General features: G+C 51.4%; 4 protein-coding genes and 2 long non-coding RNA genes across 12 annotated transcripts in view; 4 read left to right on the forward strand and 2 right to left on the reverse strand.

The window, feature by feature from the left end:
- The first annotated feature begins 57 nt into the window (after window positions 1–57).
- Window positions 58–3,723, forward strand: HOXB7 (homeobox B7). Its single transcript, XM_084749962.1, has 2 exons — window positions 58–596; window positions 2,913–3,723. The coding sequence occupies exons 1-2, from the start codon at window positions 197–199 to the stop codon at window positions 3,170–3,172; spliced, it is 660 nt and encodes a 219-aa protein (XP_084606088.1). The 5' UTR covers window positions 58–196; the 3' UTR covers window positions 3,173–3,723.
- On the reverse strand, window positions 3,576–20,928 carry LOC311579420. Of its 2 annotated transcripts, XR_014773134.1 has the most exons (4): window positions 20,699–20,928; window positions 10,557–10,656; window positions 7,116–7,294; window positions 3,576–3,686 (listed from the first exon to the last, which is right to left on the reverse strand). It is a non-coding gene; the product is annotated as an uncharacterized lncRNA (long non-coding RNA). The 2 variants fall into 2 exon arrangements; XR_014773135.1 differs by lacking the exon at window positions 10,557–10,656 and having other exon boundaries at window positions 20,699–20,922.
- HOXB3 (homeobox B3) overlaps window positions 6,588–27,769 on the forward strand; it is a 56,314-nt gene continuing 35,132 nt past the window's right edge. For 3 of the 6 annotated variants that reach the window (XM_084749936.1, XM_084749933.1, XM_084749939.1), the window contains exon 1: window positions 21,046–21,180. The gene's annotated coding sequence lies outside the window, so the exon portion shown is untranslated. Of the gene's footprint in view, window positions 6,727–7,371; window positions 7,505–21,045; window positions 21,181–22,021; window positions 22,066–27,769 lie in introns of those variants that run through there. The other 3 variants (XM_084749937.1, XM_084749923.1, XM_084749934.1) reach the window with 3 other exon arrangements.
- On the forward strand, window positions 6,599–15,387 carry HOXB6 (homeobox B6). Its single transcript, XM_084749961.1, has 3 exons — window positions 6,599–6,726; window positions 12,938–13,429; window positions 14,499–15,387. Exons 2-3 carry the CDS (start codon window positions 13,015–13,017, stop codon window positions 14,756–14,758), a joined length of 675 nt encoding a protein of 224 aa, XP_084606087.1. The 5' UTR covers window positions 6,599–6,726; window positions 12,938–13,014; the 3' UTR covers window positions 14,759–15,387.
- Window positions 17,475–20,054, forward strand: HOXB5 (homeobox B5). Its single transcript, XM_084749957.1, has 2 exons — window positions 17,475–18,097; window positions 18,813–20,054. The coding sequence occupies exons 1-2, from the start codon at window positions 17,536–17,538 to the stop codon at window positions 19,058–19,060; spliced, it is 810 nt and encodes a 269-aa protein (XP_084606083.1). The 5' UTR covers window positions 17,475–17,535; the 3' UTR covers window positions 19,061–20,054.
- On the reverse strand, window positions 23,621–27,559 carry LOC311579427. The gene is made up of 3 exons (XR_014773148.1): window positions 26,890–27,559; window positions 25,766–26,159; window positions 23,621–24,667 (listed from the first exon to the last, which is right to left on the reverse strand). It is a non-coding gene; the product is annotated as an uncharacterized lncRNA (long non-coding RNA).

Raw genomic sequence — 27,769 nt, forward strand, 5'->3', positions numbered from 1 at the left:
CCACATTACTGGGAGCCTCCGGGAGGCCGTCAGATCATTGGCCGAGGGGATATCACGTGGGCCGGGGTCACGTGGTCCGAAGAGGAAAAAGGGGGTCCTTTTTGGTGTAAATCTGGACTCTAATTCTGTAATATATCAAGGAATCTCGTAAAACCGACACTAAAACGTCCCTGACTACAAATCATCTGGCCAAATTATGAGTTCATTGTATTATGCGAATGCTTTATTTTCTAAATATCCAGCCGCAAGTTCGGTTTTCGCTCCAGGAGCCTTCCCCGAACAAACTTCTTGCGCCTTTGCCTCCAACCCCCAGCGGCCGGGCTATGGAGCAGGTCCGGGCGCCCCGTTCTCCGCCTCGGTGCAGGGCCTGTACTCTGGCGGGGGTGGCATGGCGGGCCAGAGCGCGGCCGGCGTCTACGCGGCCGGCTACGGGCTCGAACCGAGTTCCTTCAACATGCACTGCGCGCCCTTTGAGCAGAACCTCTCCGGGGTGTGTCCGGGCGACCCCGCCAAGGCGGCTGGCGCCAAGGAGCAGAGGGACTCGGACTTGGCGGCCGAGAGTAACTTCCGGATCTACCCCTGGATGCGAAGCTCAGGTAACGCCGCGCACTGAGCGGTCCAGAGCCGCAACGTCCGGGCCACAGTGCCCAGAAGGGCCCCCTTCCTTGCAGGGCACCCTTCTCTGTGTACAGGGTACTCCCCAGCTGCAGATCGGCCATTGCCAGGCCGTTTAAGTCTGGGCTGGGACCCCGCGCGCCGCCCCCACCCTCAGTTTTGCTCGGTGCTCTCAGGCCCTGGCGGATCTCTTTTTGCCGACGCCATAGCGCTTAAAGCCCCCAGCCCGCCCCCAACCCTTCCTCCGGGCCTTTTAGCTTTAAATATTTATCAGCAGAGCCGGCACGGGCTGGAGACGAGGCCGTTTGTCTTGCCTAGGAAGGCTGGGGTTTGCAGAGAATAGCCATTAGGGTCTCTCTCCTCTCTCCCCCCTTCCCTGCCTGAAAGCTCAGTTCTGGGTGTGTCTCCCACCACCACCACCACCAGCCCAGCTTGGATAAGATATGGAGGAGGGGGCCATGGCGCTAAGCCGTTCTCCCCTCCCCCTTCCTTTCCAGCCAACCCTGCTCCCCCATTATTCCCATCAGGACAATTAGAGGTGGGCTCTAGAGGCCTGGCTGGAGGAGGGGGGTACAGAAGAGATGAGGACCCAGCCAGAAAGAGGACACAGATGAGGACACAGAGCCAGAAAGAGGTGAAGGGAGTTAGTCTGAGACCCAGAGTTGATGAATCTCCTGACCCCTACCGCCCCTGGTGGACTTAGGAGGGCGAGCTGGAAAAGAGGCAGAGGCCTTCAGAGAGAGAGCATGGCTTTTTCAGGTGTCTTTCCCAGGGTTCCGTGGACCCCTGGGGGAGGGGGCAACAGTTAAGTTTGGAGGCATCACTCCAAAAAGATGCATCTCCTCTTGGGGGAGGGGGAGGCTAAGACTCCATGGAACCAAATTAAGACTTAGGGAGTCCAAGCCACCCAGCACTGCCGTAGAAGCCATAAGATACCAAGGCCTCTTTCTATAAAAAGGTCTCTTTCAAAGCGCCCTCCCACTCCCTTCCTTACATTTCCCAAGGGCAGATGGGCTTGGACGCCAACTCCAAGGTTCAGAAGACCCAAGGTGGGTCAGAGACTCTCAGACTCACCAGGGTTGTGGGGCCATGAGCAAACCAGGTCTCACACAGGGGGGATTGGTGTTCATGCCTTCTGATACCTGTAATGGAACTGACTCTCCAGTTGGTGTATCAAGCCCTCCCCCCTGACCCCCCCCCACCTTTTCCCTCATAAACATTTCAGTTTGGCTTATAGCTGATTTGAAAGTAAGGTCCTTCGCAGCCCTTCCTCTCTCCTGTCTCCTTCCCAAGAGGGCTGATACCAGCAGCTCTGCAGAGTTTCCTCAGGCTTCTTGACCTAAGCTGGAAGTTCTCAGATGACCTTCAACCCCACCACAGGAATCTTCACCTTCCTCTCTCTCACGTAGGCCATGGGTTTTCCTTTCTTCCTTGCATTCCATGGGGAGGCACAAAGATTGTCTCAGACAATTAGGTGGTCTGGGCAGGAAGGCAGGCAGGGAGCCAGGCCTTGCTTGATACTTACTGGCCAAGGGGACACCAGAAGGCAGGCAGCTGCTGTAGACTAAAAATTCCAAGGTCCGAGAAAATCAAACTCTTGCCTCATCCCCATCCCAGGACAGGCTGGGGGGGGGGGCGGCGGGACTGGGCCTATGAGTCTCTTTTTGCTTCTTTTCTTCTCAGACACTGGCGTCCTCTTCTAGCTAGGAACACAAATATGGTTGCCCTGAACCCCATACTACAAAGGTAGAACTCAGAGCTCCTGGCCCCAGAGAGTAACAGGATTAATTCCCCCTCCCCCCCCCCATTCTATGGTAGTCCCTTAGGAATAGAGCTTCCAGGAGCCAGCAGCTGAGACCTACCTGGTGTTCCGAAGCTCCTAGCTGAGAAAAACCACCCTTCAATGGACACTAGGGCTATCTGGTGTGGTAGGGCTGGTCTGTAAACCCAGCACACAGTACTTGGGAGGCCGAGTCAGGATGGTTGAAGCCAGTCAGAGGCAAGACCCCATTTGAAAAACAAAACAATTCTTGTGGGCACAAACACACAAAATACACACACAGGAAAAGAAGAAAAGAAAACAACTGTTTGTCTTGAGAAGCTGGACATTTTTTTTTCTTCTGCACATGGCAGTGCAAGGGCTTAATTTGGTTCCAGCAATGTGGGTTGTTGTTTCCCCCCCCTCCTCAAACATCTAACCACCTAGGAAGGAGGTTGGAATTCTCTTGGTGTTTTTCACACACTGATTCATTCTCTCCCCCCCCATCCCCCCACCCCCTCCTAAATACTGTGAGTAGGGACTGACCGAAAGCGAGGCCGCCAGACCTACACGCGCTACCAGACCCTGGAGCTGGAGAAGGAATTTCACTACAATCGCTACCTGACTCGGCGCCGGCGAATTGAGATCGCGCACGCGCTCTGCCTCACCGAAAGACAGATCAAGATCTGGTTTCAGAACCGGCGCATGAAATGGAAAAAGGAGAATAAAACCTCAGGCTCCGGGGTCACTGGCCAGGACAAGGCAGAAGCCGAGGAGGAAGAGGAGGAGGAAGAGTGAGGGACAGAGAGAGTGAAGAGGAGGAGAGAAAAGAGAAGAGGGAGAGCCCAATTCTGGGAACTGAAGCACGGAAACTCAAATAAGGGGGAAAACTCTATTTAAATGAAGCAGTTATAAAAAAAAAAAATAAGGAGAGAGAAGGGTGAAACTTGGGTTCCTCAACATTGTAAAAAAAAATACTACCTATGGGAAAGCGTGTTGTCTGTTTTTGTACAGTATGGGAGGACGTTATCTACCTGCTCGGTGGCTTTCTGGAATATGTGCCTCTTCTTTTCTATGTTGCTAGTAAGGTCTTTGTAGAATCTTGCTGTTTTGTAAGCCTTCTTTGGAGCTGTCTTTGTGAATCGTGGTGGTTCTGGATGAACAGATTAGCTCGTGGTCCCCTGCCTGCCCCACACTTCCCCGTAGCAGCACCACAAGGGCCTTAGGGAGCCCCTGAGGACCCACTAGCTTCTGTGTCTGGTGCACTTGGCTGTTGATCCTGGCTCCTACCCGTGGGCCTCTTAGTGTGTATCTGAAAGGATGGAAAATAAAACAGAATTTAAAATCAACGGATGCTGTATTTCCTGTCTCCCTATGGTTGAGAGAGGGGTGGGGAAATCAAGGTTTGGTAGCGGGTGGGTTTCCCAGAGCCCCTCTGCTGGCCTTGTTAGTCTGTGCTGAGTTTGCTCTTGTTTTCCAGATGCCCTTGCTATGGAGATGGCCAACCAATGAACCCCCATATCTCACACACACACACACACACACACACACACACACACACACACTTTATACTTTCACCAAGACACATAATTTCTATATTTACAAGCTGTCAGTACACAAATGTATATACAGTTACAGTCACAAATAAACATAGACATCCATAGATTGACAAATATACACACAGGCTTTTGCACAACCCCACCCCCACCCCCCACCCCCCACCCCCGGCTCCATGCCCAGAACACATGCATTCACTTTCACACACACTCACAAGTTAAGACACATTCACAGTCACTCACAGACACATTGATACACACCAGTGTCCATTCACACATTGGCCTCTAAACAGAGACTAACATTTGCCCTCAAGTAAATACATTCATGGGACCATATGCTCAGTCACACACATAAAACATACAACCCCAAATTTAACTGCTTCCAGTTTCACAAACACCTTTTCTTGTCCAGGCCTTTAAATGAGACTATGAAATCCGAGCCTGGTGAGAGCCTGGTGACCAACCACAAATACAGCGGTGAAATCCAAAATGGTAGGCCTCAAAAAGAGAAATGGTAGGAAAGCGAAGGGTGGGCACCCCATCCATTCCACCTCTGGGGATGCTTGGGCAAAGGCCGGGACCGCCGGTAGAGGCCTCTTAGCCCGCCCAGAGCAAACACAGCTTTCTGCTCAGTCGGCTCAGTCGGCAAACATTTTCCTTCATCAGAGTGATTCCTTGATTTTATTTTCAATATATTTTTTACTTTATGTGCTAAAATCTATTTCTTTCTGAATCGACATGAGTGACCCATATGAAACTTTAAAGTGGGAGAGAAAAACCAGTGCCACGCCTGAGTCAGAGCGGAGTTTACCGGGCTGGAGTGGCCGCAGCAGTGGCCGCGGCGAGCTTGGCAGCGCAGGCCACCAAGGCTTCCTCTGCGCTGTTCAGCCTGCTCTTGAGTGCTGCCAACCTGGAATATTCTGAGGAGTACACACACACACAGAGGGGGAAGAAGAAGAAGAAGAAGAAGAAGAAAATTTTTTTACAAAGGAGATTATTTCGTTTTCTTAATTTGATCACCAGACGCTCAACCTAAAAGATTGGAGTTTTTTTTTTTAACCTAGAAAAACAGAGTGAATTATTATTAATTCTTTGTAAATCCTTAATTGTTGGACAAATCCCTAAACAACAGTGTCTTTTTTACACCCAGACTTGAGGTGCTGATTTTTAAATATTTATTCGTTTACAAACCCTTGATTGTTAAAAGAATACTATGTGAAGCCGAAGGGGTTTGAGAAAGGTGGTTGGTTTCCGGAATAATCCGCTTAATTTGAATTTGTGAGAGAAGGACCTTAAAACCCAGGGCTTCAATTTGTAAGAAAAGGGCCTTAAAACCTGAGCCTTCAATTTGTAAGAAAAGGTACGGGGCGGAGGGGTGGGGGCGGCGTGGTAGTAGTGGCCACACAACCCCTGAAAGAGCGCTCGGATTTCTCCTAGGGTGGCGTTTAGGCTGGAGAGGCCACGGTCTGGCTTTTCCCTCCCCCAGTTTTTGAGGTGCTGAGGTGGAGAGTCTGCTTGTTAGACTACTAAGCTTGGGCCCCATCCAGTACACCTTCCCTCCCGAGGCAAAAATTAGACCCCGTGGGCCGACCCCCACCCCCACCCCTACACACACACCTGCAATGCTGCAAGCCTCACAGGTGGGGGAAATCTCACAGTCTCTAGAGTTTGGAATGGGGGGGGGGGCCATGTTCAGAGGAGGAGGAGAGGGGAGTTACAGGAGCTTTCTTTCTTTCTTTCTTTCTTTTTTATTTTTTCTTTTTGCCACGATGCAGCAGAGAGCAGCTTCCAGCACTGGCTGTAGCTCTCGCCTCACCTTCCTATTGCCTCAGAACAGTCCCATGTGGAAGATTTGCGGGTGGGGGGGGATTTTTTTTTTTTTTTTACTATAAAAGACAGGCAGAGTTCTCGAGGAAAACGAGGAGGTTCCAGAGAAAACCCCGGTTCTAGCTGAACCTTTATGGCTTCTCCACCCTGAATTTTTGCACCCCAAATCTCACCCTGTCTCAGATTGGGGTTTCCCCTGAAAAGAGAAGGGGAAGAAAAGAAGATGGCGACCGAGGAAAGGGTTGCTGGTGGAGCAGCCATGAAGAAATGCAATAAATTCCTTGTTGTTTTATGAAAATTTACAACTTTGTGATAGAAGTTTATGAGTGGTTGAATCCAGCGATTGGCCGGCGCCGGTCATGTGGCCGGGCGATGGTGAACATGAACTTTCTATCATGTCCCTGGTGGTTATAATGCAGCATTCTTTTGGACACCACACCTAGGTCGGAGCACTGCCGTCCTTCAGGGCTCCATCCAGCTTTTTGATATTTTTATACTTCAATATCAGCTTGAGAGAGAGAGAGAGAGAGAGAGAGAGAGAGAGAGAGAGAGAGAGGAAGAGAGAGGGGGGAGAGAGGAGAGTGAGTGAGAGAGGGAAGGAGGAGGGGGTGGGAATTACACAAAAGAGAGAACCAAAAAATAATTTTTGATTCCTAAGTCAATTTGCTTGCTGATCTGGGATTTTTTAGTCGCCATGAAAGGTAAACGGACAATCTGCCCAGGACTGCAGCCTGATACCATTTTTTCAAAGCCAGAACTTACTCCATTTTCTATGCAAATGTCAGAAAAGCGAAACAACCTCTCTCTCAAGTCTGAGAGGGAGAAACGACGGCTCTCAGGTTGGGACAATATTATCTGGAAGCTGAAGAAGAAACCGAACGCTCCTTTTTTTCCCCCCTCCCTCCCCACCTTTTGAATCCGGAGGGGGCAAAAAAAAAACCGCCCCACAAAACCCCAAGTTCTGCAAAGGTAAGAGAGATTCTACAATTCTTATTCTTTTGCTTCGTTTTTTTTTTTTTTTTGCAGGGGGTGGGGCTTAGGCTTTTCTCCCTCCTCCACCCCCCCATCTCAAGACCGGGTTGAACCCCACCTCTGGGTGCTGCTGGGAGAGGCTTCCCAAGGAAATTCTATGGTGGAGAGAGGGGTGGCTGCTTCCTGGAGGGGGAGCGGCTGCAGGGAAGATGGGGGGGAGGAGGAACGGAAAAGGGCCTCTGAGGCTAGTTTTATGTTGCCGGTTTAGCTAGGAGAGAGCTCCAGAGAGGGGCCTGCGAAAGAGAGAGTGGGGAGGGGGTGTCTGGGCTACAGCCACGTCGGCCAGTTGCTCTGGCCCTTGCGGGGGGGGGGGGGGTTGTGCTCACCTCCCTCCACCTCTCCCTGGCCCTGGCCTCCCGCGATTGACGGGTGTAGTCCTCTTAGCCAGTGTGGATAACAGCGATTTCCCGGCTGCGTTGGCACGAGGGGCGGTGGCGCTGAGGGACGTCCTGGTCTCTGTAGGGCCTGGAATCTCCGCAAAGGCCAGCCGAGGGCGAGGAGGCGGCTAGAGTGACATAAAAAGAACAATTCACCAGAGAAATGTTCGTTATCTTCCTTTGGAGATATTGCTGAAATGAAAGGGTTGTGGGTGAAAGACCCCAAAGCAAGGGAGACACCCCAGGAAGCTAGCCGGAGAACGCCCAGGTCTCTTGCCACTCCCGCCAGCCCGAGGGAGCCTCGTCTGCAGGGAGAGAGTTTTGTGATTTTTAATGCGGTAGGTTAAAGTCTGTTGATCTGTGTGTGATTCATTCTGCTACTTGTGTTTTATTGGTGTAGGATGTATGGATTTTGGTGAAGAAAAATGCATATCTGATATGGAGACATTTCAAACTTTCCTAGGTTCAAATGTGGATGTGAAGAGATTTTTAGCATATTGTTTCAGGCATGTACACAAAAATCCATTTGGTGTATGTATGTGTGTTGGGGTGGGTAAAAAAAAAAGAAAAAGAAAAAGAAAAAGATGCCTAACCAGAGAATCCAGTGGTGTGAGCTAGGAGGCTGAGTTCAGAGATAAGTCCTATCTCTCAGCACGCAATATTTGTTCCTAGCTTCCTGAGGGTGGGGCAAGGGGAGAGATCTGTCGGGTATCAGACAGATTCCTAAAGTAGCTAGTAGGATTCAGGCCGGCTGGTGAGAGCCACGAAACGAGTGAAGGGTCCCTAGGAAAGCTACGTGTAGAGAGAGAAGTGACTTTGGGCGTGAAGGGCGGGACACGTTGTGAATTAGTTTGGTTTGCGTGAATAGAGATCCGCTGCCTTCCTGTTTCTTAAAAGCCTGTGCAGGTGGTTGAGGGTCAGGCCTTGGTTGTCTGGGGTTTTAGGATCCGAGGCGAGTGTGTGGGTACGTTTGGCCTCCTGAGCTATTCGGAAAAGGAGCCATAGCCACTTGTGGCACAAGACTGGGGCTTCCTGGGAGCCCAGATTTAAAAAAAAAAAAAAAAAAAAAGCTCTAGGGACACAGGCCTGGACTGGCTCACTGAGACACCATGGTTTCATAGCAAGAGAAATGACTCGCCGACATCTAGGACGCTCGGACCCTATTTGCGGCGGAAATATTTCCCCAAACCCACTCAAACTAAAGGTCTTTTCCTCCTGTAGTCTCGGTGGGTTATAAATCGTCCTTCAAACAGTTTCCTCTGACCCAAATTATGCAGTTTGCTGCCATCTACCGTCCGTTCTGGGATAGGCGGGTTTTGGCACAGCAAGCGGCTCGACTCTCTCCGAGCCCTGTGTGTTTGCTTGGAGCCCATGCAGCGCGCGGTTCGGTGGGATTCCGGTCCACGGTGATGCTTTCTACAGCGTCTTAGTCCCCGGGTGTAGATTAGAAAGCAGAAAGAGTCTCCTGTCGCATTATCCTCAACCTTCTCCCATCTCCTGTACACCCTTACTCACTCCAGCCGCAAACCTGGAGGCTGTTGAGAGGAGCAATACTACAACCCACGGGCAGGGGGTACTGAACTAAAGGGTAGAGGGTTCAGACCCACGACCCCCACCCATCACCACCTAAAACACGAGACACGATTGGGGGGCCGATGGAGAGATGTGAAGCCAAATCTGTTCAAGGTGTATTTAGTTTTCTTCTCAGCCAAGGGAGGGGGCCCGTCAAGGGAGGCGCCGACCAGGCAGTTCCACTCGGTTGTCAAAAGACAAACCCAGTCTGTGTTTTGCCACTTGGTTTGTGGGTTTTGCCAATTCCTAAGCTGGCAGAGTCCGTGGTGAAGGAGTTGAACTGAGTTTTCTGGAAACTGTTAGTGTTTGCCAGTGGGTGTTGGTCCCCTCCCCCATTCTCGACCGTTTCTAGCGAAATCGACGCCAAAAAAAAAAAAAAATGCTTTGATAGAAAATTGGGAAGGAGAAGATATCATTAAAGAACCCAAACCGCTGTAATTTCCGTTCCTGCGGACCCCTTACGCTCGGTTAGCGGAACCGCTTTCCCAGAAGGGGGTGATGAGGGCGGGGTGCGCGCCTCCGCTGCGGCGTTGGAGTCTTGGCCCCAGTCTCACCGGTTACTGATTAGCTCGGGCTTTCAAGCTGTAGGCGGAAGCTCTGGCTGCTCCTTTCAAGGTGCTGTGGCCCCCGCTCTTGGGCGGGGGCTCCAGGAAATTGCCTGCGGTGCCAGGCTGGCCAAGGTGTTACTAAGGTCTGGCTGGGAGCTGAGGATCCAGGGGCTGTGTAGTGTTGGGAGCGGGGGTACACACCACCGCCGCTACCCTGTGCCTTAGACGCCTCTGGACTCTAAGCCTCTGAAGCTGATCTTTAAGCTTTTTTTTTTCCCCCCTTGTGGAGAGTGGCTTTCTGGCGGCTGGGTGGCCCGGCTTAGTGAGTCGCTCTGCGGGAGGCCTCGAGGGGTCTGGCAGGAAGGTCTGGGGCCCTCCAATTTTTTTTCTTTTGGGCAACCAGAAGGAAACATAGGGAGGCGAAGTCAAGCTACTACAGGGCTTGAACCACTTGGGGGGGCGGGGAGCTCTTAGGATAAAGATGAAGCGAAGGCAAGGAGGGAAGGATCGCCTTCTCCTCCTAGAAGATCAGAGAGAATGCCGCTCATTTGCATAATGGAAATGAGGTCTTTGTACCTCGGTTTGGACCAGCCAATTTTAGGGCAGAGTGTCCAAGTTAAAGAGCCTTTTTCCAATCTGTAGAGGCTATCACATTGTACCACTGGGGAAACATCAGAATTCAGGGGGAGAATTGGGTTTGAGAGATTTTTTTTCATCCTCCCCCCACCCCAGGTGAAGTTGGGGGTGGAATAGGGAGAAAGCACCCACTATCCAAGGAGGATTTTGTGTCTTAGGGGAAACAGGAAGCCTAGAAATTGTCTCACCTCCTCCTCACACAGACAACCGCCATTCCTAAGATTACCTTCCAGAGATTTCCACTCCTGAGCTGAACATGCTTAGGCAACATTTCTCTGGGAGCTGGAATGTGCCTGCTCACCCACGGGACTGCAGGCTCAAAGCACAGAAAATCACAATTATAAATCCTGCCTGTGGGGTATCAGGACAATTCCACTGATGTGTACTCAAGACTTGGTATATGTTTACATCCCTCCCTCTGTGAATGAGGGAGCGAGAACCCTGACGGAGAACTGGCTGGTGCCTGCTGTGTATTTACATATTTCCCAGTGGAGACAGACAAACTGAGGAGGATAGAACCACAGACAGATCTGTAGAGATCTGGCTCCAGAAACCAGGCGGTCTCTGGCCCAGCTCTGCCTGCCTGCTCTTTTTCCCAAACAAACGGATCAGATGAATAAACGCTCATAAATACCTCTGGGCTTAGATAAGAGCGATGAGGCGCTATTTCCTTTCATGCCCGACTCCAGGCGCCCTGGCCCTGCCTGTAGTGGCTCCATCTTCAGACAAGCAACCTGCAGAGGTGAGGCTAATTCAGAGGGCTGCTACTTTAAAGGATAAGGCAATTATTTCCCCCCCCTTCTAGCACAGGAGAAAGCCTCCTCCCTCACCTCCTCTTACTTTGACCATACTTTACATGGACTACTATACCGTATTTCCTATGATGAGGACACTGTGACCAGGGAGAAAGGCCGAGACCCAAGGCCCAGCCTCAGTGGCAATATGGGGTGGTGGTGGTGGGGAATGGGGCATTCTTCTGTGTCTTGTTTCCCTTGTTGAAATAGCCCCTATTACTCTCTCAGAACGGGGCCTAGCCATTTCTAGATTGGAGCATTTATGATTTCTTCACCCTTAGGAGGTTTGAGCTTCTTTTAAAAAGATACCTACACACACACACACACACACACACACACACACACACACACACACACGGATTAAGGCTAAGAGAGGCACCCAGGGACGGTCATTTTCCCACAAAAGGGACAGCCATGCAGTTGCTTTGAGTTCAAAGAGCTTCAGGGACCACTTTGCAGCCAAACCAATCCTCACTCTGGATGACCCATTCTCAGCCTTTCCCTGTTTCCGGTGGTCAGAGTTGGCCCATGAAAAGGGTGCCCAAAGATCAAGGCAGAGGTGGGCCAGCCTGGTCTGACCTCAGACATCACCACCCTACAACCCAGTTCTTCCTGTAATCAGATTGGAAGGAAGGTTATCAAACTCTTCACTCGTTGGCCTGTGTGTGCATTTTAGAATGTCAGAGATACATTTGGGGCCTCCCAGCTTGGGAATCTGTCCTCATTTCTTTTGGATGAGCGAGAAAAAGAACACAGACATACTCTCTCACTCCCAAGCTCTTACTGCAGCTAAAGCAGGTTATACAAAACAGAAGGCATCGTGGGGGCTGGAAAGCTGCTAAGAAGCAGGAGGGGCATCGTGTTTGAGCTGGAGTGGACACGCCAGCTGAGTCTCTAGGAGGACCTAGCAGCCAGGATTCCCTTCCCTTCATACAAAACTAAATTTAAACCAAGTCTTGGAAAGGAATTCTCCAGGGGAGGGGGTTTACACCAATTTATAGAGAGGGCAGGGGAAAAAAGAGAAGGTTCTTTTCAGTGGGCTCTCATCTTCTCTAATATGAGAATCCGAGGACTCACATTTCTAAGATAATTTTTTTTTTCTTCTCTGCATCTAGATTTACTGATAACCTTGATTCTTTAAAACAAAACAAAACCAAACTGTAGCCAGGGGTTACTCATTTGGGGTGAGAGGTAAGGGTGGATTAAGTGGATTGAGTGGAAACAGAGTGAGAGTTACAGGCAGATTAGAGATGCAAACAAGCAAAGTCACCTGGCTGGGGTAGCACCTTACCCCTCCACTGCATAATACCAAGTTTAGGGATTTATTAGTTTCTTTCTCTAGGGCCCCATTCTCAGTCAAGACTGCAACCAGGCCGGCTGAGCTGTTTTGAGACTGGCTTGCCAGAGCAGCCAGAGGGAGAGAAGCTGGCTCCTCATACCCCTGGCATTTCCTTCCTCTGGGTCTTCTAGGCAAAGCGTTCTGCCTTGCCCTCTCTAACCTGGAGAGCTGTGTTGAAGCCTCGACAAGATAAACTTAAGCTTAAAATGTGGGGAGGCAGACCTGATAATCAGTACAAACGATTTTTCCAAACCTTCGAAGAAGGGCGTTTCTCCCCCCCCACCCCGTTTCTAAAAGGAAGCAAATACGCGGACAATTTTTGCTTTCCTCTTTAGTAGCACAAGACCCTAGAAACAGACATTTTCCCTTCATTCTATCTCAACGACATCCGTGGGGATTTACCTAGCCTTCCTTTAAAGGGACCGGGCCCATGCAATGCAGGGGTTAACTTTTCTGAAAACACAATTAACTTTTCCCTATTCCTGCGTGGGGTGGGGGGAGGGGTGTATTTATTTCATCACTGGGGAATGGGATGATCTCCATCTAAATGTTTTCTCCTCCCTCAAAAGCACAGACGTGTCTTTCGCAAATCCTACGTAGGTGGAACAGGGCGCGTTGTGGGGGGAGAGAGAGAGAGAGGGGAGAGAGAGAGAGAGAGAGAGAGAGAGAGAGAGAGAGAGAGAGAGAGAGGAGGGGGGAAAGGTTGATAGGTTTGTGCGCGGGTCCCTCGTGCAGGCTGCGCTCCTCCTGGGTGCTATTTGACAATTCCTGCCTCTGCCATTGGTCAGTGTTGGATCAGATGGTTGTATTTCCTTCTGGCCCTCACTGGCACCTCGCCATCCCCCCTCAGCTAAAACCCAATCTCGGCTATACTACTAATAGGCGCGGCGCTCGGACTATAAAACACAACAAATCATAAACCCGGCGGAGCAGCAGCGGCCGCGCGCGCCTCCCTCCCGATGAGTTCCTATTTCGTGAACTCCACCTTCCCCGTCACTCTGGCCAGCGGGCAGGAGTCCTTCCTGGGCCAGCTGCCGCTCTACTCTTCTGGCTATGCGGACCCGCTGCGACACTACCCCGCGCCTTATGGGCCGGGACCGGGCCAGGACAAGGGCTTTGCGACATCCTCCTATTACCCACCAGCCGGCGGCGGCTATGGCCGAGCGGCGCCCTGCGACTATGGGCCGGCGCCTGCCTTCTACCGGGAGAAGGACGCGGCCTGCGCCCTCTCCGGCGCTGATGAGCCTCCCCCGTTCCACCCCGAGCCGCGCAAGTCCGACTGCGCACAGGACAAGAGCGTGTTTGGAGAGACCGAGGAGCAGAAGTGCTCCACGCCTGTCTACCCGTGGATGCAGCGCATGAATTCGTGCAACAGTGAGTGAGACTTCTCTCTGTCCCGCGGGCGGCCGGGGTGGGGTAGGGGGCAAGCAGAGAGGCATAGCTAGTGGGTGTCACCCCCCCCCCATTCTCCCACTAGGAACTAGGTGGGCATCTCAGCAGATAGGGCAAGATGGGGCCCATGACTCTAGATTAGTTCTCTTGCCCTCAGAAGTTGCAAAGTTTGCAAGGTCCCAGCTGCACAGCAAGGCGGGGGGGGGGGGGGCTGGGGGGTCGAGGGGAGTAAGTGGGCTCTCCGAAAGAGTCAGGCTAGGATTGCTGGTCACGAAGAGGACAGGGTACTTAGTCTCTGGGTTTGCTTTCCTCTATGCCCTCCCCCTCTCTTATCCGGATCTTCTGGGTCCCCCCCCCCGCACCCAAAGACCACTCCATTAAAAACAAGAGTGCGTCATGAAAGGGGGGGGAGGGGGTGGCATGACGCCTGCAAGGGCAAGTTTACTGGGTCCTGGATTGTATTTCCCTGGGGCTGGGGGGTGGGGGACTGGGGAGCGCTGAGACACCAGAAAGAGACAGTAGTCTGAGGAAGGAGGAATAATAAGAGGAAGCAAGCGGAGGGAGTGAGAGGGGCAAACCGGCGCCTGGGTCTCAGGTTGGATTATTTGTCGGCTTCAAGTCCCAATTGATGTCCATTAGCAGGACATGAAAGTGAGGAGCTGTTAATGCGGACTATGGATCGATTCACGTCATTATGGATTAAGGGCCAGAATCTATCGTCGAGTAGGGTAGGGAGAACTGGACGGCTAGAAAGGAAGGGAAAGAAAAGATACAGCTAGTAGGAGACACACCTGGCCAGCCCCTCCCCCTAAGCTCAGGTGGGAGTTCAACTGCCCCTCCCCTCCCCCACAAAAGTCTAGACTGAAAGAAAGCATTGGCCTAAGAGTCCGAGAGGGAATCTGGAGGGGGCGCTGGAGGAGTGGGAAAGGGGTACGGCGAGAAGGACAACTCCAGACCGCCTAGCATTACGTTTGAGGGCCAAGTGGGGGGAGGGGCTGTGGGATTTGATGCGCTGACCCCAGGGCCTCAGTTTCTCCTCTTTGTGTAACAGGTTCCTCTTTTGGGCCCAGCGGTCGGCGAGGCCGCCAGACCTACACACGCTACCAGACTCTGGAGCTGGAGAAGGAATTTCACTACAATCGCTACCTGACCCGCCGGCGGCGCATCGAGATCGCGCACGCCCTGTGCCTGACCGAGCGGCAGATCAAGATCTGGTTTCAGAACCGGCGCATGAAGTGGAAAAAGGAGAGCAAACTGCTCAGTGCGTCTCAGCTCAGTGCGGAGGAGGAGGAAGAGAAACCAGCCGAGTGAAGGTGCTGCAAAGGGAGGGGGGACCGCGAAGGAAGAGGGCACCCGAAAGCCTCAGAAGGCTCTGCGGTCGGGGGAGAGTCTGGGGACTTGCTCTCCAGCGCAAGACGGGCGGGGCCCAGCGCTCTACTGGACACCCCCTTCCGCAGAGCTCTTCCTCGGCTCTAGGAGGTTGCCCACCCAGCACCCCAGCGCCTCCTCCCTCCCTGAAGAGCCCACTTTGGCCCCATCAGCCTCCCTGGTGAGAACTGAGAATTGGACTCACTTGCTGTCTCCTGGAAGCAGAGCAACATGCTCTTGTCCTTGTCGGGTCTCACTTCGTCCATGTCCCCTGTGCACGGTTCAATGGTAGATTCGCTGTCCCCCTCAGCAGGGACTTGAAAGACTCCCTGACCCCAGACTTGTCTCTCCTACCCCCTCCCCCAAAGTCACTGGAAGGAGCACATACTACCTAGAAGTAAGAAGAGGAGCCTCAGAAGAAAACAAAGTTCTATTTTATTAATTTTCTATGTGTTGTGTTTGTAGTCTTGTCTTAGCTCTGGATGTGAAATACTTCGGTAATAATATTAATATTATTAATAATGATTATGATGATGATAATAATAATAATAATAAAGATGTGAAAACTCGCAGCTCGGTCACATCCAATCTTTCCCTGCCATTTTCCCCCCTCCATAGCTGAAGCCATCCTGTCACCCCTGAGCCTGAACAGCAAAGACAAGAATCATGGTTTGGGGGGGGGGGTAGGTCCCAGGGCCTTCCCAACTGCCAGGCTCAATTCGGAAGTTAATGTTGAGATAAAAGCAGGAGCTAAAAGCAGAGGCCAGCGGTTGGTCCTCCCAGGCCTCAGCGCTGGTTGTGCCTCCCTGATGCTGCTAAATTCACAATTGCCTCTTCCATTCAGACTTGAGGGATGGAGGAAGCCTTTGCTCTCTTGTTCTCTACGTTTGTCTTGGTTGGGAGACTCTGGAGAGATGCCACTTGAGGCCTCCTTGCCCAGAGCCTTGGAGAGACCGAGCGCTAGGCGGGTCTGGGCGCCTCAGCAGCGTGTTTTTTTGTTTTTTGTTTTTTGTTTTTTTTCCTGTCCTCTGCGAGCCAAGGCCCCTGGCCTTTTGGCCCGCCCACATGGCTGTCTCTGCCGGTCTTGGCCCTCGGCTCCCTGGCCTATTGCTCTGGAGACTGAAAAATGAAGCCACTGGGCATCTCTCCACAGCTTGTCTACAGGCTCCAGGGTGCCCCTTCTCATATTAAGTAGGACCTCAGTGGCAAGGAAGAGAATGGGATCCTGGGAGCAGAAGGCTGCAAGGGCCGGGCTTTATCTTGCTCTTCTTCAGAGACCTGAGGGCAGGGGGCCAGGTGCAGTTAGCCTGGTCTTCTCAACCGAAAATGGCTCTTTTTTCTCTCTACTCCCAACCTCACCCAAGCCGCAAGCTGCAGGCACCGTTTTCTTCCTCTCTCTCTCTCTCTCTCTCTCTCTCTCTCTCTCTCTCTCTCTTATTTTTAAAGAAAATAGTCGCCTGGCAGAAGGGGCCCAGCTGCGGAGACCTCTGGCCGCCCAGTGAGCTCAGCAAGGGGCCGCCGGTCTTCCGAACCCCTTCCCAGGGAAGGCGGTAAAGCCAATGAGCGAATTCTCCAACTGTTAGCCACCAGCCACACAAGCCCTTCGGATCCGGCCTCCGAAGAAGACGATAGCTGGCATCTGGCGAGATTGTTAAGGGGATCTGTTTTATCCCCAAACTCCCCTCTAAGAGTTACTACCCAAACTCATACTGCCTAGGCGGTTGCCGCTCTATTCTTTGCCGGGCCGGGCTGTGTTCCTCTTTTAGGGTCCCTGTTCAGCTCTGTTCCTAGGCCTAGGCTGAAGATCAGAGGTCAGAAGGAAAACTTCAAATTTCCCAGGGGCCCAGGAGAACGAAGAGCTTCCCTGCCTCTTCCAGCCTCCGGCCCAGCCCCGCGGCTCTCTGGTGGTGTAGACCCACCAGCGAAGCCTCGCCAGGAAGCGGGTCTGGCTGAGCTAATGGAGATAACTCATAGTAACTGTTTTTCACACATAACTTCTAACTCTTCCCCCCCCCACCTTACTTCCTTACTCAACTTGGGGACTGGCAAAGCTTAAAGGGGGAAAAGTCAGGCAACTAAATCTTTGATCATATTATCCAGAGTTAAAATAATAATAATAATAATAAGGATGATAATACTAATAATGTCAGAAAGGACATAAATAGAGGAAATAACTGCACCCTAACAAAATGGGCAAAAGACTCAAATCCATCTTCCTAAAGGTTCAACCCTGGGGGTGAGCTGCAGGGGCCGGGATTTCTTTCTTGCTTGGCGATAGCACAGAGCCAGCAAGGAGCCTGCCGCCGCCGCCGCCGCCATGGCGGCCTGCGGTCCGTGCTCCCGTCAATCGCCGGGAGGTGGCGCGCTCAGCTCAGAGGCCAACGCCAACCTTCTCCCTGTTTCTCCCCCTCTTCTCTTTCTCCCCCCCCCTCGGAGGCTCGCATTGAATCGGCCCTAACGATTCTCCGATCGTCATTATTTGTAACCATAGAGCATGAATTACCTCTTGAGGTCATCAGCGAGAATTTACGACTGGTCAACAAAAGCACGTGATTCCCTAACGCCCCCCCATCCCCCTTCCAACCCCCCCCCATATTTGGCCGCATACATAGCAAAACGAAGTACAGTGCATCGCTATAATTCATTAATACATCATAAATCGTGAAGCACAGGGTTATAACGACCACGATCCACAAATCAAGCCCTCCAAAATCACCCAAATGAGCTCGTACTTTGTAAACTCCTTCTCGGGGCGTTATCCAAATGGCCCGGACTATCAGTTGCTAAATTATGGCAGTGGCAGCTCTCTGAGCGGCTCTTACAGGGATCCCGCTGCCATGCACACCGGCTCTTACGGCTACAATTACAATGGGATGGATCTCAGCGTCAACCGCTCCTCGGCCTCCTCCAGCCACTTTGGGGCGGTGGGCGAGAGCTCGCGCGCCTTCCCCGCATCAGCCCAGGAGCCCCGCTTCAGGCAGGCGACGTCTAGCTGCTCCCTGTCCTCGCCCGAGTCCCTGCCCTGCACCAACGGCGACAGCCACGGCGCCAAGCCCTCTGCTTCGTCCCCTTCCGACCAGGCGACCCCAGCAAGCTCCAGCGCCAATTTCACCGAAATAGACGAGGCCAGCGCGTCCTCCGAGCCTGAGGAAGCGGCAAGCCAGCTAAGCAGTCCGAGCCTGGCTCGGGCACAGCCAGAGCCCATGGCCACCTCTACAGCCGCGCCCGAGGGGCAGGCTCCACAGATATTCCCCTGGATGAGGAAGCTTCACATCAGCCATGGTAATATTCTCTCTCTCTCTCTCTCTCTCTCTCTCTCTCTCTCTCTCTCTCTCTCTCTCTTTTTGTCCTCTCGGCATCCCTGCCCTGTGTTGGGGGTGGGGGGCGAGGAAAGCCTGGCTTTGCCTCAAATATAGATTCCTTTTTCTTTTCCCACCAAGAGGGAGAAGGGTCCGAAAGGGTCCCCACAGCTCCATGGTAGAGTCAAACGGGGTCTTTTGCTAAGGGTGGGCATTTTTACAAAAACAATTTGTTGCCACGCTCGGCTTAGGCTTTATTTACCCAGCCAGCCACCGGCTTTAGGATGAAAGATGGGATTTGTGTATTGTGGGGAAGGGTCCTGTTTATTCCTGAAATTCTGAGACTGCTGCTAGCAAAGAGGGGAACGGGCTGTAAACGGAGCTTTCTAGGGCAAAAGTGCAGCGGCTCTCCGCCCCCAACGGGGGAAAGCAGCCGCCTGAACCGAGCCTAGGGTGAGGCACTGGGAATGAGCAAGAGACAAAGCCGGGAGCATTCACTATCATGAGAAGTGGGGGCTGCTGGACAAGGGGACGAAGAAATAGAGGCTGCATGAGGGCATCTGGAGTGAGGAGGATTGGAGCTGAGGTGAGCTGGGTGCTGGGGACGCCTGGGTCCTGCTCCCCGCCCCCTCCCACTCAGTGCCCCCCTCCTTTAACCGGAATAACATTGCCTCCGGGCGCCCCTCTGACTGCTCTAGATATGACTGGGCCAGATGGAAAAAGGGCCCGGACCGCGTATACTCGCTACCAGACCCTGGAGCTGGAGAAGGAATTCCACTTCAATCGCTACCTGACCCGGCGGCGACGTATCGAGATCGCCCATGCGCTTTGCCTGTCCGAGCGTCAGATCAAAATCTGGTTCCAGAACCGTCGCATGAAGTGGAAGAAAGACAACAAACTGAAAAGTATGAGCCTGGCTACAGCCGGCAGCGCCTTCCAACCATGAGCCCACCCGGAGGAGCCCTGGGCGGCCCAAGAGCCCGCACCATCCTCAGCCCGACCCTCCTAACCCTCCCTGCCGCTGCCCGCTGGGGACCTGTTCCCTGGAGCCTGTCTCGCCCCAGCCTTGTGTTACAGTTTTTCGTTTGGTCTTAGGCCTTCTCATGGCTCCCTCTCTCCTGGACTGGTTATCTTGTTATTATTGTTAATAATAATAATTATTATTATTTCCCCTCCATGCTCCCCACTTTCCCTTGGCTCGCCCCAAATTGCCAGTGTTTCTGAATGTCCTTGTATCTGTGGTTGCATTCCTTTCCCCAGGAAAAAGAAAAGAAAAAGAAATTCGCATGTTCGATGTGACTTCCCTTCCCCGTCTGTGTTCTAACTTATTTATAAAAAGGATGATGGCTGTATTTTGAGTTTCAGCTGGAAACTTCCATAAGGGGCAGCAGGTTGAGGGTTGGGTGGTGCTGGGCCCAGCTGAGCTGGCCTGGAAAATGGAGTCCATAGCTGTGTCTCTTTCCACCCACCTCATTTTTCTTCAGCCCTCACTCCCTAGGCTCAGGTCTCTTAGTGGCTTGTTCCTGGGGTGGGGAAGGGGGCCAGGGAAGGACCAAAGTGTGGCTATTGGGAAGAAAGAGGGGAGGAAAAGAGTGAAAGCTAAGTTCCTGCTGCCTGGTAGGCCCCACAAGGCCTAGTCTGGGAGTACATGCAAACGGAAATAATCCTTAGTGTAAATTGTTAAAAAAAAAAATGTCGTGTGATTTTCCTCTGTGAATCTGTGGGTCTGCCTAGAAGGCCCAAAGCTTGTAAATATGAGGGTAGTCTGGGTCAGGCCAATCACTTCTTCCCCTACCCATTTCGCTTTCAAGACCATTTGTAGTGAGCCAGTGGATGCCGAGCTCCGTGTGAAGTCTGTCTTTGCCAGGCCTGTCTTGGTGATTAGCTTTTGGTATGTTTGTAGCTTTCCTTGAAGTCAAATAAATGTTCCCCCCCAACTCCTTTGCCCTCCCACTTGTCTTTTCTCCGAGGGTCTGCCTCTTTCACCATTGGGCACAGCCTAGCCCAAGACCATCTTCAATAAATCTAGAGCACAAGGAAGGGAAAATAGGATGCTCACCAGAAATCCCTCAGAGCCACCGTCTAAGTCCTTGGCTTGGCCACTGACAGTTGGGCCATGAGACAGGCCTTCATGCCTAGGGAACTGAGTGGTCCAGGGACTTTATGTGGGCCTTAGCTGGACTCCATCCTGACTTCCCACCAGCTGGGTTGGGAAGCCTCTGGAAAATACTCCAGGAAGAGTAGTTTGGGCCTAAGTTCTGAGCAGGAAAGTTCCTAGTCTTTGAGACTGGTAAAGGCCTGCCCACATGCCTGATCCAAACTCCTGATCCAAAGTTCTGCCTCCCACTAAGGGGGAAACAAAATCAGCTCAGTTTCAACGGTTTCTCATCACACTTGGCCTTCTCTGCAGTTTTTAGGGGGTCCTCCTCTCCAGGGGTCCTGGCTGACCTTCCCCTCTTGGCTAGGGCTCCTTCTAAAAGACCCCCTGGTTCCCCCCTCCAGCCTGGTTCAGGACCAGGGCCCAGTCTTCTTCCATCCAGTTCAAGCCTCCACCCTGAGCATAGAGTCAAGTCTGGACACTTACCCGGTCAATCCCTTCCAGCTGGGCCCAACTTCTTACAGGACCTGGGGGGGGGGAAGGGGAGGAGGGGGAGCCGATGAGGAGATGGTGAGGGTCTTGGAGGCTGCATTGGGCTTCCCTTCCCTCTCACCCCATGACTTTGTCCCCCTTTGCCGAAAGCAAACTACCCCAAAAGTCGCTATGACATTTAGATGTCAAATGGACAGGGGTTTTATCTCGAAGTTAGATCGTAAAAATCGCCGAGAAGTCAGACAGATACCCCTCACTGGCTCGAGAAAGTCACGTGAGGTCCATAAAGTTAGTTTTATGGTTTTGGGGAGTTGACACCGCGCGGTATATTTCACATTCTCCAGAATGTTAAGTGACACTTTAACTGCTCACTGTGGTGGGGAAGGGGGCAGAGGTAGGTGAGTGCTCTTCCAGCTTAGAGCAGTCGGGGAAAGCCCAGGAAGACAGTAGCCTCAGCCCAGGCCCAGCGCTCCACAGTAAGTCGCTTCCTGCTTTCAATTTCTCCCCTTGCAGTTTGGGGCTTGGGAAGGGAGAAGATAATTTGTTTCCAGTAGGACTGTAGAATGATACAATTTAACAGTTATTATTGTTATTGTTGTTATTATTATTATTATTATTATTATTATTATTATTATTTTCATAATCAGTTCTGAGGAATGGGGTGCTTGAAGTGAGGGCTCAGTTCTGTAAGGCTTCAATTGATAGGAGGGGGTCTGGTGTTTATTTACAGGAGCACCAGGTTCTGTGGAGAAAGGGGGCTTTGTGGGGACCATGTTCTTTCAATGTCTTTGGAAATTAGGGCCCAAGATGGAGGGGGCATGAACTGAGCTGCTGGAATAAAGGTTGTATGGCATGGCCGGGTGGTGGTGGTTCACTGCAAGCTTTCCTCAGGTAGATCTCTCCTAACCCCCAGGAAAGAAACTTTATGAGATTCGTTTGTCTGGGGGTGTGTTGAGGGGCACCCGGCAGGCACTTTTACCTGGATTTGTTTGAGTGGAAGGACTGGGGAAGACAGTAGCTGTGGGCTACTTTATCCTAGAAAGATCTCTGGATTTTGGGTGTCTGTTCCCCATAAAGAGCAGCCCTCCTGCCTTCTCTATGGTCCCCGCCCCAGGGTTATCTAGAATGTGGGAGCTCAGTGTTTTTACACTAAACTCCAGCCTGTTGGTGTCAAATTGATTTCTTTTGCTGGTCTCTAAGAAGGAGCTTGAGGCAAAAAACCCGAGAAGCTGACAGAATTGGGGGGTTGGGGGGGCTGTGGGCCGGGCGGCTGTTTCATAGCTTTAGGTTCCAAACCCAATTTTCCTTCCCGACCAGGAGTGTGAAAGAAGAGAGCCTCTGTCCAGGTCTGGAGGACATAGGTATGTCTGACTAGCCCACCACAAATACAACTTGCCCAGGAACATAGATTCCCCAAAGAGACTAAGGTGATGTCTTTTCTTTTTCCTCGCCTCTTCCCTCCGGATTGTGAACGCTCTCTCTTTGTTTTGTTAACACCGGCAAACCAGAGGGATTCCCGAATTTGTCCGCCTCCATGGGAACCTTGTTTTCTAAGGAAAAGTCACCCTTCTTCTCAAAGGTAGAATCCTCTTATAGATCAAATGGATGTGTCTCCCCAGTGCCTTTAATTAAGATCTCTGGGGCCCAGTGACTCTGGTGGTCCTGGTTGACCGTGCAAACTCACGGTTTCTGGGTTCACCAGCTCTGGTGGATAATTCCTGAGATAGAACTTGGCATATTGAAGGGCTTGTGATCTCTGACGAAAAAGGGCCATGCAGGGGATGACGATGCTCCCCTCTTCTTGTTCTGCCCTTTACTCTTCTCTCTCTCTCTCTCTCTCTCTCTCTCTCTCTCTCTCTCTCTCTCTCTCTCTTTGTAAGCTCATGCCCAAGTTATGGAAGAACCTCAGTGGGCTTTAGGATCACAGAACAGAGACTGAGGGCTTGGGATCCTCGCCCTGGCTTGAAAATGCATCTCCCTAAGAACGATGGACATTTACACCCCTTGTAAAGGACACTCTTTTCCTCTCCCAAAGGATCAAAGGATGCCAGCAGCACTTAAAATATGAATGCGCTTTGGAGGTTTGGCTTCTGAAGGCTTCAAAGCAGTTGAAAGAAGTGCAAAGGAGGCATGCGACAGAAGCAGAGTCCAACCTGGGGGTTCCCAGGGAACTCCGTTTTCCTAGTTTGTTCCTGGCCTTGCTCTATCTTGCTTGCCAGATCCTTCTTAGTATCTTGAAATGCCAAATAGCTAGGCTTGTCCCTGAAAGATGCCCCCCCCCCATCCCAGGTTGCATGTCAGTTTTGTAAGCTGATAGAACATTCCAGGCTGACAGTATATTTGGAGCATATTTGAATTGATTTTTTTTTCCCAGAATGGCAAAGAACCGTCCTGGGCACAGATGCATACTTTTCCTTCAGAGATAAACCCCTTGGAAGGTCTCTCAATGACTCTAAGCAAATCTGAAGGAAAAAACTCTAGTGGGCTTTCTTTTCCTTCAGTTTAGCTTGTCTGGAGTAACTCTTTACTGGGCAAACTGGGGAAGAGGATGAGGCCAGTGCTAAGAATGTTCCTTGCCCTGGACTTGTGTTGCCTCAGCCTTCTCCCCTTCCTCTTCTTTTCTTCTTCTTCCTTCCCCATTTTCCTCATTCTTTTTCCCTCTCTCCCACCCTCCTGCCTCTCTCCAGTTTCTCTCTGAAAATGCTGCTTTACTGCCCCCCCCATTTCTTTTCTCTCTCCTCTCCTACAGTTTCCTCTCCCCACATACCTAGGCCTCAACTTCTGAGCCACAACCCAAGCCAATACCCTCTGGCCAAAGCATCTGCCCCAGGGGAAGAGCCCAGCCTGGCCACCACTTGGAGGACAATTTGATTTTGTTTTCTTTTATTTGATTGTTTGTTTTGTTTTTGTTTCTCTGTGGCCACGGGGATGGGAGGAAGTATGAAGAAGTGTAAACAGGAAAAGCTGGCCTGGCCTGGAGTTCCAAGTGCCCATATTTCATCAGCTTCCTTTCCATAACTGCAGCAGCGGGGGACACTTAACCCTTCCCTGGCTGGGAGAGGTTCTTCTCTCAGGGAAGGAAAGGGCAGAACCAGAGATCCAACAGCCACTTTCTTTTCCTGCCCACATCTTTTAGGGTAAGCCTGTGTTCTGGATGCTGGGACAGGAGCCAAGGATTTCAAAGCAAAGAAAAAAGGCAAATTTGAAACAAAAAGAAAAAGATATGTGCCCAAATTCAGTCTCTTCCAAGGACTGCTCTCCTTGAACACAAGCACCCCAGCCTGGAAGCTACAAGGCCAACTTGAGAAGACCTGGTTAATAAGAGTCTCCCTTCCCCCATTTTTTAGGAGTAGGTCACTTTATTCATTTTTGGAGGTTTTTAGAGTAATTGGATTTTGAGGCTGGGATCTGCCCACAGCAGGGTTTATCGATTGCAGCATCGCAGTTACACATCCATATTAATTAACCCAGACACCACATGGAAAACTGAGCTGTTTGGGAAGGGGGGAGGGGAGCAGTGGGGGCCCTTTAAGGAGAATGGCCATTTCTTCCTGAGTGTCCCTGAGGCCCAGATAGGAGAGTTGCTTTCCACAAGAATCCTGTGACCCTCCCAAGCTCAAAGTCCCTGGACTTCAGCAAGGGTAAGCCAGACTTGGTTGCCGCAACTGGACTCCCTCAAAATCTCCTAGAGGTTGAGTAGATACCTCTTAAATGTCCCTTCCTCATTCAGGCTTGTTTTTTTTTCCAGCCCTCTGATGTTGTCTTTGGTGGGGGGTTCCCAAAGCCATCTTTTTAGAGGTGATATTGGCACCTTCCCTTTAGCTTCCCGAAGGTAGAAGCTCTCTGGTGGTTTTCAGGAATGTTTTGAGTGGCCATCTTAGTGTCCCATTTGTTGTTGGTGGTAGTGATGGTGCTGTGGCCTTCCCTTTCCTTCTTTCCTTCTCTCCAAAAAGTGATTAAAATCTGTTAAAGGATTTAATTAAGAGAGTTAAATGAAAAGGAAGGAGGCGCAAATGAGTTGGGGGAAAAAAACCCACACCAAAGCTATTCTCAACGATTAAATCGCCATTTTAACAATATAATGGAGTTTGCATCCTGAAAGGGGAAATCAACGCTCATATCTCATCAATAATTCATAGAGTCCGGGATCACGCAGAGGTCAGCAGACGGGGGTGGAGGGGTGCGCGCGCCGGGCTACAGGGGGCTCCAAGCCTCTGCCGCATACATTACCCCGCTGCCGGCCACACCACCACATTAGCCACTTGCAGGATCTGCGGGGGTATGCCGACAGGTTTAGGCCATCTAGCCTCCTCCTTTAGGCTAATTCATTGAGTTAGGAGCTCCAAGTGGAAGTGGTGGTGGTGGTTTAAAGTCCTGGATGATAGGATCAAATTTCGGGTAATCTAGGAGCCTGTAGGCCCGCACATTACACCCACTCCTCAAATTTTACTTTCTCTCCTTCTCTCGGTCTTTCCTTTCCTTTACACCTTAAGTTCCTCCCTTCCGGTTTCCCCTCTCTCTTAATTTCCTTTTGAGAAAGGAAGATGTACCCTTGGGGAGCACCTTGCAGCATCTTGCCCTTGGCAAAGGCTGTGCTTTTGCCTTGTTCTTTAAAGGACTGGAGCCCAATTGCAAGATTGCACGTGGCTGCAGGTTGCCTTGAGGCCTTGGGGCTCAGCGGCTGGGACTGGTTGCAGCAGTGAGCTATGGGTTTACATCCCAGTGGGGTAAGATGATTCATTTATCGAGGAATACTTCTTAGGCCCGAAGCTGGAGTCTAACCTCCAGATAACCCACCTCCTTCGACCCCTAAGTGGAAAAGCGGGGCAGGCAGCATGGCACCAAGCCGCTTAGCAGACCAGTGGAGGAAGAATGACAGCGTGTAAGAAGGTCCCAAAGCTCTTGGGAGCTTTGGAGTTACTTTATTCGCCTTTTTTTTTCCCTCTCTACTCCTCCTTCCTCTCTTTCTTTCCTCCCTTTCCTTTCTCCTTCTTGCTTAATGTCTCTCCCAAGGACCCCATGGAAGGAAAAATGAAACCGTTCTCTGCAACAGATAGGAACCTCAGAGGCGGTATTTGGGTAGATGGGAAACCGAAAGCGCTCTGGTCCGCTGCAGTGACTGCGGCACTGGCCGGGAGACAGAGGCTGTAACTTCCCGGATCTGCCAGTAGAGTCCGCCTTAGACCAAGTTCACAGGCAGGCTGGGGTCTCCGAGCCGCCAGCGAGCGACTGCTCAAGGTGGCCCTGCGCCCGCTGGGTCTGCATTGTCGGGACCTAGCTCTCCCTCCATCCCTCAGGGCACGGTAGACTCCTCCGATCCCAGGAAAGTCGTGTTTCAAGCTCTTTCCAGTCTTCGTCTTAAAAACCACGTTTCTTCGGGTCAGCCCACTCTGCGGTTCCCAGAGGCCCCTCTCTCAGCATCTGCGGCTTCACTCTTTCAGTCAACCAAAGAGACCTATGAAAATGCAAGAAGTGGGGTCCCTACTCCCCCACCCAGGAGTTATTTAATAACCTAAAACTCTTTCCCTAGGTCTAAGGTTCTTTTTGGGGGCTGGGGTGTACAAAGTGGCCAAAGGGGAGGGACAAGGAAGGTGTTTTGCTCTTTGGTTTCTGCAGTACTCAAAACCGAACGAGACCCTGGGCAGTGAGGCCAGTGTTATTGCCGGAGGGGTCGCAAAGTTGGAGGGTCAAAAGTTTACGTGCATGCGTGATCCGGGCGGCCCCGGCGTCTAGCGGCGGGGGCGGGGTGGGAGAGGGGGAGGGGGCTGAGTATGTGAAGAGAGAAGAGAGAGCTTGGGATGCTGGAGGTAAGGCGAGTGGGCTGAAAGATGTGAAGGATGCAGGCAGCGGTAGGGGGATAGGGGAAAGGCGGATATCTGGTGAAGGGGAAACTGAGGAAGGAAGAAACTAATTCTACAGAAGCTGAATTAGTAAGGCTGCTAGCGGAGAGCTGCACAAAAGACAGAGCTCCGGGGCGTGGCGAATCCTCTACGCAATTTTCTCTCCCAAAGATAACCTTTGAGTCACCATATAAAATTTAATTAAAACCTACCCAGCCGCACACATTAAAAAAAAAAAAAATCCAATTACCCACACGTCCTTGCAGGACGTTTGGCAGGCCCAAAAGAAGGCTTCCAAGGTGAAGAAGGCGCGATTCTTGCCAGCATCAGCCCCACCCTGCTTACCCTAAAGGGGCTAAACTGCAGGCTCCTCCTCTTCCAAGGATGTCCCCAGTTTTCCCAGACTCTTAGGTCCTTGATTATTTGAAGGTAGCTGACTTTGGGCCAGTACTAGAGATTTTTTAAAATTCTCAATTCTTTCCTTCAAATCGTCATGCTTAAGAAGCAGGACATTGAAAGGTAGTTTGTTCTCTCATCACCCCCCCCCCCCCAAGCCTCCATTTGGATGTTCATCCCTCGCTCCCTCTTTGGAAAAGGGAGGGCAAGTGTGATGGAAAAACACCTAATGGTTCCTTGGAGATCTTTGTACCTGGAGTTGAAACTGGCGACCTGAAATGAACCTTCAGTCTGTGCATTAAGCTTAGCTCATAAGTAAAATGCTTCCTAGAGACTGTGATTATAACAACCAGGCATATGCCTATTTTGGGTCTTTAAATGACTGCTGCATTATGAAATGTCATCACAGTCTTTTCTAAGTATTTGCTACAGGAGGTGCACTGTGGATGTTGGTCCTTCTGCTATAGAGATAACCCGGGCCCTTCTGTAAAGATGACTTTTGAAATACAGTCAAAGAGGAGGGGGGGGGGAAAGGTTAATAGCAAGTTTCAAGTCAAATTAACCCCAGGGTCCCCCACCCCTACTAAAAGGTGTGTGGAATTCTACTTTGATTTAGTCCTCAAGTGAAATTCTCTGGGGGAGGGGGTGCCCAGAGAGGCATTCTTGGGTCCTGAGGAGTAGAAGTCACAGATTCAATTGGAGAATCCATTTTTTTAAAAAAATCTTTTCCGTTTGGCTTCCTCTTAGTATCATTTGCCTTCATCCTCAGAAGAAAGCACTGACACATTTAGAACTCTGGGAGTCCAAGGTCCCCAGGCTAAAAAGATCC

The sequence above is a fragment of the Acomys minous genome (assembly GCF_964271855.1).
Source record: "Acomys minous genome assembly, chromosome: 12".
NCBI lineage: Eukaryota > Metazoa > Chordata > Mammalia > Rodentia > Muridae > Acomys > Acomys minous.